This window comes from Silurus meridionalis, chromosome 16, assembly GCF_014805685.1.
Source record: "Silurus meridionalis isolate SWU-2019-XX chromosome 16, ASM1480568v1, whole genome shotgun sequence".
In the NCBI taxonomy this organism is placed as follows: domain Eukaryota; kingdom Metazoa; phylum Chordata; class Actinopteri; order Siluriformes; family Siluridae; genus Silurus; species Silurus meridionalis.
Genome location: NC_060899.1, coordinates 5,956,749 through 5,975,082, shown reverse-complemented (window position 1 = coordinate 5,975,082; position 18,334 = coordinate 5,956,749). Strand labels below are relative to the sequence as shown.

The 18,334-nt window shown below is 37.0% G+C and overlaps 1 protein-coding gene across 3 annotated transcripts in view; it reads left to right on the top strand.

Annotated features, from left to right (window-relative positions):
- Positions 1-1,185: 1,185 nt before the first annotated feature.
- foxp1a (forkhead box P1a) overlaps positions 1,186-18,334 on the top strand; it is a 43,755-nt gene continuing 26,606 nt past the window's right edge. Inside the window, exons 1-2 of one of the 3 annotated variants that reach the window (XM_046869718.1) lie at positions 1,186-1,364; positions 16,019-16,148. In XM_046869718.1, the coding sequence (XP_046725674.1) occupies positions 16,023-16,148 (126 nt within the window). In that variant the 5' untranslated portion in view covers positions 1,186-1,364; positions 16,019-16,022. The remainder of the gene's footprint in view (positions 1,365-16,018; positions 16,149-18,334) is intronic. The other 2 variants (XM_046869717.1, XM_046869716.1) reach the window with 2 other exon arrangements.

Sequence of the window (18,334 nt, the reverse complement as noted above, 5' to 3'; positions counted from 1 at the left end):
AACAAAGATTTGTGGTTTTCTATTAGATTCAACGAGTTTAAAAGATTTTGTATTTCACAGAGGAAAGGCAATATTGTAGGAAGTGATTTAGAAAATTTACATTTGTGAATGTAGAACTTGGCCATTAAAATATAAAAGTTGACAATGCGCGTAAGTGGCTTATTACTATGGCTGAAAAACATCATTATATCATTTAACATGAAATTAAAAGAATCATGAATGAAGTTAAAAAAGTAATTTTTCAACTTTCCGCCAAAAAGCTTGTAATACACCACAAGTAAGGAGGAATACATGCTTTCTGTTGGTTACAAAATGTACACAGGTCCGCATGTCCACATATTGTGCAATTATGAAATGAACAGGATAAATACAGTGTAATAGTTTAAGGTCAACTTCTTTAACCTTGTTTGGAATAGGACATTTGTATGAAATGAGCCAGTTTATGTAATCAATTCTTGAATAAATGTACTTTTTGGAACTTGGAAATGGTTTGACGCGTATGTTGAAAAATTGTTACATTTTCTATCAGAGATGAGAACGCCACCTATGGTTGGGTTGTTGTAAGTAGTTACTATTTTACACACACTAAAACTACATTTACAAAGTTGTAATAAGCCATTTAGAAAAGCATTGATCACTGATTTATATTCTCTAAAAGGAATAGGAAATTCAGATCCTGAATCATCAAGTAACAAAGATATGTGATCAATACCTTTTAGGTGCCATTTGGGAAGAAAAAGTGAATGGTAATATTAGCATTTTCCCATTATAAAGCAAAATAAAGAATTGTGGACATGGCAGATTTTCCAGGCTAACAGTACTTGCTGGTGGAATTGCGACAGATTAAAAGGCAATCTGCATGGCATCTGCAAAATCACAAGACAAGAATTTTAAACCACCAATTTTTCTTTTTTCTTTTCTTTTCACTGTCGCTCGCACTTAGCAGGTGAACATGACGTCACGATTTGACTAGCCAGATCACCCAGAACTTAAGCGAAAAGAACAACACTAAAACCGCTTGTTATGAAATAGATATTTGAGCAATTAAAACAAATCGGGCGCATGTTTAAAAATGTGGATTCGAAAAAAAAAATTGCATCAAGTGTGTGAGTTCATTTTATGTGTGTGTGTGCGTGCGCATATAGTTCCTAGAAGCGGAGGAACACATTTGTTGACATTGTAGTGCGCCGTTGCTGTGCGCGAGCGCGGTTTCAGTAGCGCGAGGCAGCGCGAGCTGCGTGTTCCTGCTATCGCTCTGAAACACTCTCTCTCTCTCTCTCTCTGTGCCTCTCTTCAAATAAACTTTATTTTCTTTCTTTTTTATTTTTTTTTGCCAGTCCCTCCGTTACACAAACTCCATTCCGGTGAGTCTGTTCACACCCGCAGCTTTACCTCACGACCTTTCCGAGGCGTTTAAAAGCTGTATTTCAGTTTTTTTGCTATCCGGCTAATATGACCCTGTGTGTGAGTGTATATGTGTGTATATATATGCGTGGCTGGGAAGCTAAGCTAACTGAGTGTACATTGTTAGCAGTGCTAGCCCAATCCAAAGTGCTGGCGCGCTGCTACTTCCGAGTAGTTGGAGTGCTGGAATCGGTTCATCGCGGCGTTTCTCGGTGTTTCTGGTGTCTGTGGAGCGGTGGCTCCAAGCTCAGCTGTGACTAACGCACACATGCTGCTGTCGAGAAGAGTTGATGAAGTTAGCTAGCTGAGTTGGGTAGAATGGGACAGACCTCCTGCCTGGGAGGATACAGTCAGCAAGGGGTCGTTTCCTTTATATCATGTCTGCAGACTGATTCGTGGAAAACAACAGTGTCTTCATTTAGGTCTGGACTGCGATCAGACTTCTCTACAGATCCCTATATTTCCAATTCATTCTATCTAGGATCTATTATTAATTATAACTCTTATGACAATTGCTTTTTTTTGTATTTGTCTAGCTCTTTTCACAATGTTCACAAAGCGTATAGTTTAACAAAAAAAGAGAGATCTAGATGGAGGGCTTCAATTCTAATTTGTGCCTAATGAGAAAGCCGGAGGTGATGAGGGCAAGAAAATCTCGATGAGGTCTGTAGAGTGTTAAATCATCAGTGTAGGATTTCGTGATTATAGAGGTTTATGTGTTCAATATCCAGGTGAACATGTGACAGGAGTGTGGGACAGGGAAAAAGAGACCCCAAGTAGAGGTTAGAGTATCAGGATGGGCATGGGAGGACTGGCGGACAGGTGGCAGGAGCAACCTGATGTAATAGTGATGATGACTCTGTTACTTTTCCATGGAATTGTAGCCGAACCTTCTGTCTTTCCTGCAGCTATCTATATTTGAGTGGCTCTAAGTTGCCAAAACAGAAACTTAGCTGGTCAGACTGGTAGCGCTGTCTTTGTCAAGTGTTGAGAGAAAGGAAACAGGCTGTGAATTTACTGCTGCTGATTCTACACTGAATGACAGAGGGATCAAAACCGCAACTATCATTCAAAATTTCGGTTATGATACAAGGAAGCTAGATTTAAATCCGATCCACATGCTCAGGCGGCGTTTCAGATAGATGGTAGCTGGGTTTTTTTTTGCATAGTGGACTTAGTTTTGGTGCTCGTCATCCAAAGGTCATTAGGACAAAATTCCAAAGATCCACTTAAACCTCAACCGCTAGCTTGGATTGTGTTCTCGCCGACTTGTGAACTACTTTCGAATAAAAGGCTCTGCCAGGTAATTAAAAGCTTCGAGTCCCGTTTAAAGTGACTCCTCTGCATCTGAATGGCCATGAACCAGGTGTTGCATAGCCTGTGGGCCTCGAGATCTCTGCACACTGCTGTTGCCTTTGAAGCATTTGTTTTAGGAATTTTGTTGATTTTTCTTTCAACAAGAATAGCCTACATTCAAGGTGCTGCAGGTTTTTGATGCTGTTTCCGGATCATAATCGTCTGTATGTGGTTGCTGTTGGATAACGATCCTGCTAGGGCAAGATGCAAGGGCATCTCTTTGCACATTTTGTTTACATTTTTGTTACTGTTCACTTTACGTCTCTTTACAACAGGTTTACTGGTGGAGCTATTTTTTTTATTTTGTGTATTTGTCTTGCACTGTCCTGTATTGTCGTACACTGTCTTGTGTTGTCTTTGCGCTGTTTGCACCAGGTTGCACACATGCAGTTTATGTGGCGAGGACCCTTACTAGTCCTTAGCCATGTGTTTTCTGTTTTCTGTGGTTGTTGTAGCAGGAACGTTGTTTCATTTCACTGTGTACTGCAGCAGCAATATATGGTTGAATTGACAATTGACTTGACTTGCTTGCAATCTCTTTAATATAGGATTTAGAGACCACATATTGATAGTAGTTATTTAAAACGCATGATTCACTGGAGCTGATTCAAACATTAGTTTTAGGGTATGACATAAAGACGTACATGGAGTGTTTCTGACAGTTTGACACTTTTTTTTCACATATTGAGTGATCGAGTGATTTGACTGCGTTTCTGCTGTGTGGGTGTGTGTTGTGATTGTGGTGTGGCTGGGGCGATTGGGCGGGCGGGTGGGTGGGTTTGATCATGCAGGTCTGATTGTGTTATAAGGTGCACGGTGAAAGTGCCGTCGGTCTGTTGAGAGATTCCTAGCTTGTGTTCTCGTTTGATATTTTGCATTTGACTGCTGGTAGCAGAAAAACTTTACCAGGCAAGTGACCAAAAACACTGTTTTTATTAAGAAATTGAAGTCCAAATGTGACAAATTGAGTGTGGAAAGCTAGATAAGCTTTAGAAATTTCCCCACTGTGGGACGAATAAAGGTTTATCTTATCTTATCTTATCTTATAAGAGTACTCGAGTATACTCAGAATATACTCGAGTATACGCAGAAGTGACAACTCTTCGGTTGTATTCATGATCCTTTTCTAAGAAGTGTTTGTGGTTATATATAATCTTCGAGTCCTTGATTAGCAAGTCAACACATTGTTGTTTGTCTATAAGCCGTTTGGGGTTTCTTCACACAACACGTAAATGATCATTTGGATTTTACTGAGACGACTGCGTGTCAGGCGAGCCATATGGCAAGTCGACCTCCTGAACCTGCTTGTCCATTTCGCAACTATGACATGTCTTCTCACCCTTTTGACTGACTAGTAAACTCCCACTGTTAATTAATTTGATTTCGAAATGCTTGATGGCATTCAAATTAGAGGTCAGTGTGTGTGTATATGTATGGATGTATGTATGTATGTGTGTGTGTGTGTGTATGTGTGTGTGTATGTGTGTGTGTATATATATATATATATATATATATATATATATATATATATATATATATATATATATATATATATATATATATATATATATATATATATATATACATACACATACTGACCTCTTACTACCTACATTATCGCTATTATATTTGTGTGTGTATATATAAATATATATAAATAATAGCGATAATGTAGATAGTAAAAATGTTGTTAGTTGTGTAGAGGATGCAGTTTTGGTTGCAATTTACATTTTTCTTATTTGGATTATTCTTCATTTTGCTGTTCAATAAAACCAGAAATCTATCTATCCATCAATAGTCAAAGCATTTTGTGGCATCATGAGATCTGTACTACATTGATTGTTAGAATGTTTGTGTAATATATTAAGTAAATGTAGAAAAAAAAATGCTATAAACAATCATACAAGAACATGTAACATTTTCATTGAATCCTGAATGGCCTGTATAAAACACGGGTTTAAAAATCAGTTTTTTTTTATTGAAAATGTACTTTTGCCACATGCAGTGTTATATAACAATATAAGAGACAACTGTAGAGGTATGTAACTTTTTTTTTTTGTGTTGCATTATGGCAGAGGCCCCTGAGCTTTTGCACTGAAGTATCCCGATACTTAGTGAATTCATGATCAGACCTCAAAAAAGCCCCTGAACAACTGGCCACAGAGCGTCACTGATCCACCGCATCCGCTGATAGTGTGCATTACCACAAAGTCACGATGCCATTCGAGGTTCTCATGTTTATGAGATGTGAGATTCTTTCAGGAAGAGCTCCTTTCTTTGTAATGTCTCCAAACAGCTTGTTGTTATGAAAGTGAAAGTTTTAACAGTTCATTTTAAAACTCGACAACCACAAAGAACAGCTCAACTGTGTAATGCTGAACCTGGTTATCGTGCTCTCTTTTCTACCCTTCATGATCCTCTTTGCTGCATGGCCAGACCGTGTTTCCATGGGTCCAGGCCTCGGCAAAATAACACCTGTTAGAGTGTTATGGCACTTATTTTTGCTTTTTTTTTTTTTTCATTTTCGTAAGCTTTTCTTTTTTTATACCTTGTTTGTATTTCCTCAACCATCTGTTGCATCTGTTGAAAGTTCTCTGGTTTGAGCATATGTTTTAAGATATCTGCACTTCCTATTATACACCAGGAAAACAGGGCATATTTTTCAGAAATGGTCATTTGTTTGCATATTCTTACTATATTCTGTAAAAATTATTCAGTTAATTATATTATTATTATTATACAACCGCAGTTCCAAAAAAGTTGGGGCGTTGTGTACAATCTTAATAAAAACAAAATGATTTCATATACCCATGTTTTATTTACAATAAAACATAGAAAACAAAAGTGTTTAAACTGAGGAAATGTACCAATTTAGGGACGGGACAAGGTCATTTTGAATTTCATGGTTCAGTGTCTCGAAAAATTTGGGAAAAGTATGTGTTACTGAAAAGAAACAGCTGGAGGAACATTTTTCAACTGATTAAGTAAACTAGCAACGGGTCAGTAAAATAATTGAACACAGAAAGAGTATCTTGGTGATGGAAAGTCTCTCAGAAATAAAGTTGGGCAGAGGTTCACCAATCTGTGAAAAACTGTCTACAAATTATGGAATATTGAGAATATTGAGAATAATGTTCCTCAAGATAATATTGCGAAGACTTTCTATATCTCATAATCTACAGTACATAATACTGTGAATGCATAATCGACAAGATTCTGAGCATTAGGAGAAATCTCTCTGTGTGCAACAAACAAGGGTGAAAATCAATATTGGATGTCTGTGGTCTTCTGGTCATCAGGTGGCACTGCATTAAAAACCAAGCATGATTCTGTAATGAAAATCATTGCATGGGCTCAAAACACTTCCAGAAATCACCGTCTGTGAACACAGTTCGCCACATTATCCACAAATGCAGGTTTAAGCTATATCATGCAAAGAAGAAGCCACATGTGAACATGACTCAGAAATGGCAAAGTGGGAAACTGTTCTTTGGTCCAACAAACCAAAAAAAAAAAAAAACACAAAAAAAGAAGGATGCCGCATCCTCCAGACTATAGAGAAGAGGGACTGTCTGGTTTATCATCAGGGCTCAGTTCAAACGCCTGCGTCTCTGATGGTATAGGGGGTGCATTAGGGCATATAGAATGGGCAGCTTGCACATCTTGAAGGGCATCTTCAATGCTGAAAGGTATGTACAGGTTTTGAAGCTCTTTCGGAGAAGGCCTTGCGTATTTTAGCAGGGCAATGCTAAAACTTATACTGCGTCTGTTAGAATAATGTTGCTTTGTGGTAGAAGCGTCTGGGTGCTGATCTGGCCTGCCTGTAGTCTAGCCCTTTCATCATTTAAAAACATCTGGTGAATCATGAAATGAAAAATAGACAAAGAAGACCCATGACTGTTGAGCAGCTAGAATCTTGAACCAGATGTAAATGAGACATTTTGCTTCCAAAACTACAGCTAATGGTCTCCTCGGTTCCCAAAGGTATACAGACTGTTGTTGAAAGAATAGCAGATGGTACACAGTGGTAAACATGGGTCTGCCCCAACTTTTGTGATGTGTTGCAGTTCAAAATGACCGTATATTATCATTAAAATGGTACATTTCTGTAGTGTTAACGTTTTTATGTTCTTTTATGAATATGGGTCTACAATATTTGCAGATCATTGCATTTCACTTTCATAAAATTTTCACAATGTGTCCCAACTTGGAATTAGGGTTGTAATATAATAATACACTGCCTGACCAGAAAAAGTCTCACACACACTAATATTTAATTTTTAAGCTTGTGCAATGTTACAACATTAATTTCCATTCAGAGTTTGTATCATGTTTGCTCTCCAAGATCTTGTATTGATGACTTTTTATTGTCTTCTCTAGCACCCCCTGAAGATTCTCATGGCATCTAAAACAGAGTAACATCTTTTTTATGATCACAGAATATCTTCTGGCATGGATGTTTAAGAAATAAGAAGCTACTCACTGCATCATTTGGGTTAGCCAGTAACTTGTTGCCAGCTGAAACATTAACCATTGCAGTATTTATCCAGTAGTAGACTATTTACTTAAATCCTGGTGGTGACATCTGTGCCCAGGCAGTGTAAAATAAAATAATATTGTGAAATTTAATTAATATGCTTCTACAGTTGCTGTTTTGCAGTTAGAATTTATTTTTTGTTGTATGTGAGTGGCCTTGAAAGTTTGATGGGCAGACTCCGATTAAAATTAATCATCTGCATCTTTTTCCACTTCATAAATGTTCAAAACTAGTTTTGTTCAGACAGTGTGCTACTTTATATAGAAAAAACTGCTTTAATTTGAGTTGACCAGAAGCATTGTGTCTGTATGTGGAATTCACAGAAATCACACATCCTAAAGGAAAATCACATTCCTGAGACATTTTATATTATTTTCTTGACTTGACTTTTGAATGCAAATGTGATACAGCCAAGTAGCTGCTATATTCTGAAATATACTCATTGTCCAAATTGTTCTGAATCCCAGAGATCAGTTTACATTGTTTCATATTGTGTAATTTTGCAGAAGAAGAAACTACATTAGCTATGATTGCTGCCCATTAGTCAGTGATGGGGTTATAAGGCCATATGCAAAATACATGAAATTCATTATTGTACAATGATAATGGTTGTTTACAAATAAAAAGCCAACGTTCCCAATCTTGCAAGGTCCACACTATTAAATACTCAAAATCCAAAGCAAATACCAAGAGCTACAGGCCTCTTTAAGCACATTAAATGTTCATGCGCAATCTGTAAATGACCTTGCAATTATGGTTTTAATGGAATGATGACTTGGCAAAACGCTATTTTTCTAAAGCCTACCAAATATTCTTTGAACTGATGAGACCAAGGTGAAGATATTTGGTCATCATGCACTGCACCATGTTTGGTAAAACCCAAACACAATGTTTCACTACAAACTCATACCAACTGTCAAGCCTGATGGTGGAGGGGTGATTTGGATTTGCTGCTGTAGGTCCTGGGAAATCTGCAGTGATTGAGTTTAGAAGATTATAGAAGTTGGTGAGCACCATACAGTTATTTAGATCCAGATAACTAAAAACACAGAATTGAAAGTAGGTGTGTGCGTGTGTGTGTGTGATTATAGAGATTGTAAAAAAAATGCCTCGAGTTATTTCTCAGCTTCAGTTGTGAGGTAGGAAACTTTAGGAATTTCTTTGTACACTTTTCTTGATGCAGCTTTCGAACATTTTCTATTTTGTGTAGTGAGCACGCAAACTTTTAAACATATCGCAATGAGGTTGATGGAAAAAGAAAATAAACATTGAACAAGACTGAAAAAAATTAAAGCATTTAGTTTTTTTTTCTAAACTCAATCAGTTATCTGGGCTTTATTTTGGATTTTTTTCTTAGATTTGAATCTCTTTCTCTCATTCTATCTCTCATATTGGGGACAATTAGGCTGGTTTTGGCAAAGCATTTATAAGATCAAGTTACAGACATGCATTTACACATGGTAAAATGATAAACGATAGCAATAAAGTCTGAGCATTTTCTGCATGTTTACACGGTTTGGTATTGTGCAGTCGGTGGTCCTGTTACACTGGTTACTCTTGTCAGGACGTCACAAACCTGGCAACCAGGTATGAGCTATAAATCTTTCTCAAGTGTTGAGGGGTGGTAACTATGTGGTTAAGAAGTTTAACTTTTAGTTTGGACGGTCATGAATTCAAATCCCAGCACCACATGCTGACACCGCTGGGCCCTTGTGCAAGGGCCTTAACCCTCAGCAGCTTTATGTGTGTAAATGAGATAGATGTAAAGTCACTTTGGATAAGGGTGTCTGCTGAATGCCGTAAATATCAACGTAAATCTGTGTGTAGTGGAGTCTTCTTTGGTAGCCAGTTCTGTCTGTCACTGTGGCCTGGTTGTGTTTACAGTGTGTATACCTGATTAGCATTTTTCTTAATGTAGTTTTGGTCACTGTTCTCAGGAATTCCTGCCGATTTATATTCTTTCTGGTTCTTTCTGGGGTTTTGTGCTGGGGTTTGGCTGGGCAGGTATTGGATTATAAAGTCAGCTCAGTAGGCTGAGGGGAAGTAGGACCAGTAGGCTGAGGGGAATTCTTTCTGAGGATAATTCTTAGCATCTTATGGCCTTGTGATGGAGGGCCTCTGTGTTGATACTGTTTAGGTTGGCATGAAATTGAATGAATTTGAATGATCAGAGGGTAAAATCCTACTTCCACATTGGTGTTTGTACCACTTAGTGAACCCATGGTTTGCACATGAACCCCAAATCTTATATCCACACAGTTTGATGAGTTCTAGAATTGAATTGAATAGTTTGCTAATTGTAGTTGTGAGTGTGTTCGAGGGGCATGTTGTCTAATCTTATGTCATGATGCTGGTCTTGAACATGAAACAGTCTAGGCAATATTATATTTATATGAGTTGCATCATACAAATATAGCTTTTCATTGTCAATATCAACAAAATGTCATTCATTACTGTTTTCAGTTGTGTAAGACACTTAATCAAAGTGTGATCAAATGTTATTGGCTTTAAAAACCTGACATCTTTTTAAGTAATGCTTATTTAACTGTCCGATTCTGCAAGCTTTTATATGTGCTGTGTAACTACATTAATGTGGTTAAATTACATTAGTTTATTGTGCATCGCATGCACTAATTATCAGTTGGTTAATGGCAAACAATTGTCCATATAGCTGCTTTATAAGCAAGATAATTGCATTTCTTCTTTGTTGATATGGTTGGCCACAGTCATATGATTCTTTTATAGCTTCAAAATATCTGAAAACTGCAAGTGTGCAAATATTAGAGAGACTACCTGTACTGTAATCTTGCATTAGCTGACATTTGGATGTTATCTAGTAGCAGTCAGACTCACAGCCTTAATAAAAACCCCGTCATTAACAGAGATGAAAGATTTGCTGGGTTCGTCCTGTTTTGCTTTCATTACTCCATGTTTTTGTTGCTCTGTCCAGTTCTCCTTCCTTGCTTGCTCTTCACCTCTCTCTCTAACTTGGAACTGCATTCATATCACTGTCCAATTTTTACTGTCTAGTAAAATTTACACCCAGACGTGGTGTGTTCTGGCTCGCGAGTAGGGGAAGCAGGAATCTGAGAAATAGTAGCTGAAGAGGAGATTTATAGTTAAAGAATTTTATTTTTAACAACAGCTTTGATACTAGATGTTACACCTTGTCTTTTTGTGCTGATAAGTGTGTGTTTTAGAATGAGCTGTTATTTTCTTGGGAAACGGGTATTTGGAATTTCTTTATTTATGCCTTTGTTTAGGTTTTTGAGGCCTGATGTGGATTTTAAGAGGTGATGTAAACTAATCTGTAAAGGAATAAAGAAATTAGCTCAAACAGTATGGCTGCATAACAAAAACAGCACAAGTAGAAATAATTTTCTTCATTCTTTGATTATGTTGTGTGGCAGATTTTCTTAGTGCATGACTAACATCCTTACAGCGATATTTTGTATAATTACGTTTTTCATCGGTTGACTGACATTAAAATCACTTTGATTTCATCGCTGTGGGTTTTTTTCAGTGTTGTTAGGCGGTGATGATATTTTCCAGTAATTTTGTTGACAAGATAAACACTGCTTGCCATACATGCTCTCATTCTCCAGGCATGTACCATCGAGAAATACTTTGGTGGGTATGTTGGAAGTGCCTTTCACCTAGATTCGCTAACAGACCAGCTCTGGGATACGCAGTTAGCCCACCACCCTAATTTTGTTAAACTGAAGGCGGCAATAAATAAAACGAGCTTATGTTTCGCAGCTTTCTTCCTCAGGGTTCATCATTAGTCAGTGCAGTGGTGAGGAGACTAAAGCTACTCTATAGGACTAAACCCACAGTCAGGCCTTAGGGCAAACTAACCAGTGTACTTGTTAATTGTGTATTTTTGTTAATAAAAATATAATCAATCATGGATGTTTCTGTGGGGTATTTAAGCTATATATCACTGTCATTAACTACTTTTTTGTGAGGGAACTTGTATAGTTGACCCCTGTGTGTTAAAACACACCCTGTGAATTGAACAAGTTCACACCATGTGCATGACAGGAGCAGCACTTCTTCGCAGTCCCCCGTATTCTCCATTTTTGGAGTTACTCATGTGAATCGCTACTCTAAAATCTTTTTTTTTTTTTTTTCCCCCCCAAAGAGAAATTCTGAAACACACTTCCACAAAAGATTAGTTATTTCCAGAGTGAACTTAATCTAAATGTAGAAAATGTGCATCAGATGCAGGATTCGTGCTCAGTTTAGCGCATCAGAAAAGTTTGCGTCACCTTCCCAAATCACATTGCAAGCCCCATGCAAACTGTGAGTATAATTGGGATTCGGTTAGGAATTTTCAGCTTTCCCAAGTTTTAGGTGTCAACTTTCCAGTGTGCTTGATAATCATAATTCTGAGCAGGCTCTCGACAAGCAGGTTGAGTAGGCTGTAGTCAGCAGCATGAGAAAAACCTGTACTGCCTTGAGACTTTCGCAGAAGAAACTTTTTTTTGAAGAGATGTTTAAATTCGCCAACTGCCACATTCTTCAAAATACAATTCGCAGTACTGCAGAACCTGATGCTGTTCTCCGAACCTTGCCACCTGATGAATTGCACATTCGCAACACTGACCAGGTCTTGTTGTTGATAGGATTATTGATATTAGTCATGTTAATTATCTTGAATTATTTGTAGACCATTTTTCCACAATCAGGACCTAGAAGCACTGAATAAATACATTACAGTGTGGTGTTATTGATTTCTTTTCACTCCCTCAGCTTGAACAGACAAACTCACTCGAGGTGTGCGTTATGGACATATTGTGCCTACATTGCAGATGATTCCGGTTATTTAAAATAACTTTGCCAGGAATCTTGCTGACAAGCATCTCGACCCTCAACAAGGACTTAAAAGCAGAGACAGTATAATTATCCTGTATAAGGTTTCCTTATGATGAAAATACAATAGCCTGTTAGCATTAGCATGGCTCTTTTATCACTACTCAATCAAATTCAACCATTGGTTCATTTAAGTTGTTCTTAGGGCCTTAACACCATAATCCCCCCCCGCACACGCACACACACACACACACACACACACACACACACACACACACACACACACACACCGCTTGATTTCTCTCTTTTTTTATTGTTTATTTTATTTTTTTATACTAACATGGACCTGCGTTTATATTAGTGGAAGCAGAATAAAATTCGCCAACAGGTGTAAATGGCTGCAGAAAGATGTGTTTATCTATTCAACGTTTTCTGTAACGTTATCAGCGTCTCCTAAAACAAAACAAACTTGTGGAATGCAGAGAAGATTCCTCACGGGATATGATTCTGCATGTTGCACAAGTGAGATGCAACTAAGAGCAGCCAAACACTACAAAAGCATGATAAAACAACACTACCAGCTCGACTACACACACAGACAACGTCTACGGGCATGAGATTGTAACTAGTGGAACATAACATACAGATTAGAAGCTGGCAAACAAGGAGTTTTTTCAGCTTTGTTGTATAAAGGGGGGTCTCTTGCTACCATTCGTTGTCAATGGGATGGAACATGTGTTGTATCCTTTAGTGTATTTTCGAAGATCACGTTGTGCATGTTAAGTACCTTTACACGGTTTCTAATTGGAAATCATAAATTACCTGTAACCTTTTTTTTTCTGAGCTTCTGCTTTGAAGAGATAGAGCTGTGATTTATTTGGCTAGGTGAACTAAAGTTGATTGAACATTGTGAAGCCGGTGTGTTAATATTGAAGCCATGAATCATGACAACACAACTGTCAGCACAAAAGGTGCATTTTGAAAACTTTAAGCAAAAAGAATGTCTGTACATGCAGCGAGAGACTTTCTGAATTTTACGAATCTGATGACGTTTCAACCACTATATGGCAAAAAGAATGTGGACACCTGGCGAGATACATACGTGTGCTTGTTGAGCAACCATATTCCATCAGCATTGCTTTCATATTCTGTAACCGTCTTTTGAGAAGACTTTACACTAGATTTTGTAGCTTGGCCTTGTTCATTTAGCCACAAGAGCAGTTAATATGGCTTGAGATTGATATTAACTTGGGTTGAAAAACAAATAAAAAATAAGTGACTGTGGATTTTTATTGTTCTTATTTTGGAGCAATTTTTTTTTGCCTTACATGCCACTCTGCACATTTTTCACCACACACTCTTTACTTTGTGAGCGTCACTGTTACCTCAGGGCTGCCTCACCCTGACCTCCCGCATTTCAGGCGAGGTCTTCTGCACTCCTCTACATTATAATAATAATAGAATAAATAGCATGCACAATTATGACTCGTCAATCATGTTAATACATATTTTTATAAGTTCACATGAACTTATTTCATAAGCCTGCATTTCTCTTCTTGTCTGGTCTGTTCTACTTGTTAACACATTCTTTTGTTTTCAAGGTCTTCTTTTTCCTGGTCTGTTCTGCTGGTTAATTGCCTACAGGTATTTCTTGTACTGTAATCACATAAGCTGCATTGATTTTCATTTTCAATCATTTTATCTCATTCTTTGCTGCTTTATCACCAGCACATTGTATTAGTTTAGGAATTACGGTGGCACAAGGGGGCAGACCAAACATCGACACATTCTGTAATTTAAAAAACATTATTATTATTTTTTTGTTAACAGTAAACATTTTTTTTTCTCTGTGTCATACCATAACCAGGAAAATTCCTGTAGCTGTGATCATTTAGCTGGCTGGGGCTCTGTGAAGAAACTGTGTTAGCTGTATTTCCTGCAGTGCCAATGACAGAATACTGAGTGAATCTGGCTGGGATGTCTGTACCTGAGTGCATTCACTGATTGAGACTTTATCTTTAGTGTCTGATGTAGAGGAGGTGGGGTTTCAAAAGGCAGGGAGCATTTGGTTGATTAGTGTTTGGTCAGTTGATGTTCCATTAAAAGCCGAAATTACAAAAGCTGCAGAGTTTTAAAAAAAAATAATTGGAAGAAAACAAAATAATAAATTTAATTAATAAAGTGAACCCTGATAAGATTTTACTATCCAAAAACAGGGTTTCTGTGTAGTCTAAAAATTAGAAAGCTAAGATTTGGGCCTTAAAATGTCTTAAATTTGCTGTTCTATGACTTAAATGATTTGAAACAGGTCTTAATTTTTCGATGTCCATGTAACGTTACCTCTAATGCTTGTTAAAATGCTGCTGGACGCAAAATAGTTTTGCATCTGTTTCAAGCTCCGTCTAGAATTCTGAAGGTGTTAATTCACTAATCCAGTCTATGAAACTATGTATAAAAATAAATAAATAAATAATAATAAAAAAATTTAAACGCTTAAACCCACTTTCAATTAATTCTCATGACTCATTTCTTTTATCTTCTGCACTGAACCTTGTTGACAGCAAAAAGAAACAACAATCTCAAACATTTCTCATTTCTTCTGTATTGTTTCTTTCTGAAATGGATTATCTCGTTTTTTCCCCCCACCCAACATATTGACAGTGTCTTGAACACCACTTTTGTTCTCTGTGTTTCCATAATACATAATGTAGGTCACATTGTTTAATGTTTGTTATCAAGACGTTAGAAGATTAAGTGTATGATATCATGCAAGCTTGAGTGGAGAAAAGTGCATCCTGGTGGCAGTGATAAGGATGTTTTCCCCCCTTCGGACTGATTTGGCAGATATGAATAGCTATCTGCACTTGTCCTTTTCATGTAAAATCAAATAAATCGTTGCAAAGACAACAGCTGTGAGGGTAAGTAGTGCAATATTTGGATCTTTCCAGTAAAACTACAATGTGTTCTATCTTCCAGGCCAAAAAAAATCCTCCAAGCTGTGTTCTGGTTCACATTCATGTAAAGAGAAGGGCTGGTTGTTTGTCTAGAGATTTTCTCTACTGTTTACTCTAGCTGTGTTGCTTTTTGAAATGCTTCCCCGCCCCCACCAGCTGTTTACATAAGGCCCTTCCAGTGTATTATTGCACCTGCCAGATCCTCAGATCGTACCACCTGGTTAATGTTAAATAGCTCCAGAAGCAAGATGTGTTTGTTAATAAACACTGGACCTAGGCCTCTTTTGTTTACTGTAGTCATGGTGGCAGTCAGTTATTTAGAAAATATCATCTCAGGCTTCCTTGTGTGGGAGAGTGTGTAACCCTGTGAAGATTGATGAAAAATGAGTTGCACGGGGAAAAAAAACAGAGGGGGTGAATGCTAAAGATTTGGCATCTGAATATGTCTTTTGGTTTGGCACTACTTTTTGGTCATTTTTTTTCACCCTTTTTTTCACTTTTTTTAAATTTTATTATTATTATTTTTTTTATAAAAGGTCATTCCTTGCAAACTTTAGTTTTCTTTTAACTTAAAAGAACAAAGTTTTCATTAATATTTGGATTTCACTTTTGCTATAAACTTCCCAATAAAAACTTTCTTTCCTTCCCAATAATTTTATTTATTTATTTATTTATTGTTTACATTTTTTTTTTTTTTTACTTGAAAGTCTACAATAGGCTGAATTTGAAATGATTTCTTAGTTCACACCAAACCTGATTTAGGAGATTGTTTTAACCAGAAGTTTTGTAACTTTTCAAAATTCTTTTATACAAAACCTTTAATATTTACTCTGTATTTGGTGTGTAGTACATTTTTTTTAGATTTCTTCCTGTCTTAACTATAAAATGCTGTCGGTAGATATTAAGCCGTTTCTGGTTTTTAATTAATGTATGGGTTTTTTTCACCCTATAGCGACATGCAGGAATCCAAGACGGATCAAGCAGCCAACAGCAGTCCAGCTGGCCAGGAGCGACTGAGCCTGGGTGTGGAGCAAGTGACCAATGAGACAACAGTAAAAACGTGTACACACCAGATACAACAGGTTAATACCGCTTATCTTTTAGTTGACTTGTGTAAATGTTTTATTCTTTTGGAATTTATCAAGAGAGGATCACAATCAGAATGGTTTCTAACTGGCGTACTGACACTATAATGAGTAACTGTTTGTGGTTTGTCCATGGAAAATTACTTATTGTTTTATTATTGCAATTGCTATGCAATATTTTGTCTGCCATTTCCAAACTCCAAAGCAAATAGGTGACACATCACGAGTCATGTTTTGGTTTCTGATATGGTCTCTTTTTTGTGGAACAATCTTTAAACATTCTCCAATATCTATTGTTATATCTCTTAAAATAGTTTCCCCTGACCCTATTTCATTAAAGTCTTTCATTTCCCTTCATGTCCCATCCACTATTCTTTCCTTGTGGGTGTGGGGGAGTTCCACAAGGCCAGATGTTCGACCCTGCAGAAGTGTGAGAGGTCAGAGAAGGGAGGACGGTCCTCTTGCTGGCCATTTTGTTTTCACATCTGTTGAATTCCTATTTCCTGGATTTCAGTCTGTTGTGGTATTTACAGTGGATGAAAACAGATTTTTTTTTTGCACTATTTGTTCCATGTTTAGCATTTCCTGAAATTGTTGTGAATATTTTTTACCCTGTATCCATGTTGAATCCTCTTGTTTAATGATATAATAATCATTTTTTTTAGGGGTGTACACACCTCGGTTTTTAAGTTTTAGTTCAATTTCGGTACAAAATGCGAAACAAAATTGCTGGGGTTTTTTTGTTTTATTAATGCAGTTTATTATTATTAACATTTGTGAACATCAGTAGTTTACATTTTTTTTTTAAAACAATTTGAAATAAAATGCTTGGTTTAAAAAAAAAAAAGTGTATATATATATATATATATACACTTTTTTATTATATTGATTAAATTGAGTAATCGAATACATTGGCACAAATTGAACTAATTCAATAAAATAAAAAACTTTTTATCAAATAGTTTGTTGGACCCCATTTGGGTAATACAGATCTGTATATTAAATTCAGTTCAGTTTTATTTGTAGAATTTATTTTTTACAATGGACAATTGAGAAGTACTCCATCCAAAGGTTACCAGGCAGATTTAAAGAACCGAAAGGACAGGAACACTAGTCCCTGGAACCTCAGGGGCATGTTTACTCGACAGAGAGAGAGAGAAAAGGGGTGACAGGAAGAGAGAAAATAAAGATTGTGAAGCATTCTCATTGTTTAAGTGTTTAAGGACACTACACAGTGTGATCAGGGTGTAAGTTGGGGCTGTGTAGGGGAAAGATCTTAGACCTAAGGAAGACCTACTGACAAAAGGCTTGACTAAAGTCTAGACTTGAACACTTAGACCCTGTCTAAGTCCCAAACACTAATAGGAAAGCAGTTCTATAACTGCGGAGGTGTGTGTGTGTGTGTGTGTGTGTGTTTTACATTTAATATTGAATTTTCTAAAGATATGATTTACTTAACTGTTGCGCTTAATTCCGCAGTTATACAAATGTCTTAATTTCTTCCATCCTTCATTCATTTACTCACTCGAGATGCGGAATTGTCAGGATTTTCTCTTGTTTCTTTTTTTTTTTTTTTTTTTTACCCCTGTCATTGATGTGTATGTTTTCAAGTGTAATAATAATACTACTTATTAAAAATAAACAGTGACACATCGCTCGAAGTGTGAGTCGGAGACCAAACAAACTTGCGGTCCCTCACTAAAAATGTTCTTGTGGGAACTCAGATTTGAACACTGTTCCGCACATAAAAGGGATCACATTCAGTACACATGTGCACCGAACCGAAAGCCCTGTAACGAAACAGTTCAGGTACAAGTACGTGTATGTGTAAATTCTTATAGTATGTATTATTTTGCACAGCCAAAATTGCCCATACTTATTTTCCTCAACCTAAAACAGAGGTATTCAATCTGTAGGGTGCACCTATCAAGTGGGGTACGATGGAAATGCAGGTGGTGTGGCAAATACCAAAATATACACACAGACACCTCTGTCAGCCTTTACACATTTTGCATAGGAATGTCTGATTTTAACAGCGGAATGCAAAAACATGCCAAAAGGAGCAGTCTTCTTGTTTATCTAATAAAAATGCCAGATCAGCCAGCTGACGTGTAAATCCTGAATGATTGACAGCTCTGCTCGTGTTTTGAATTTTGTGCTTCAATGATCCAATGATGCGTAGC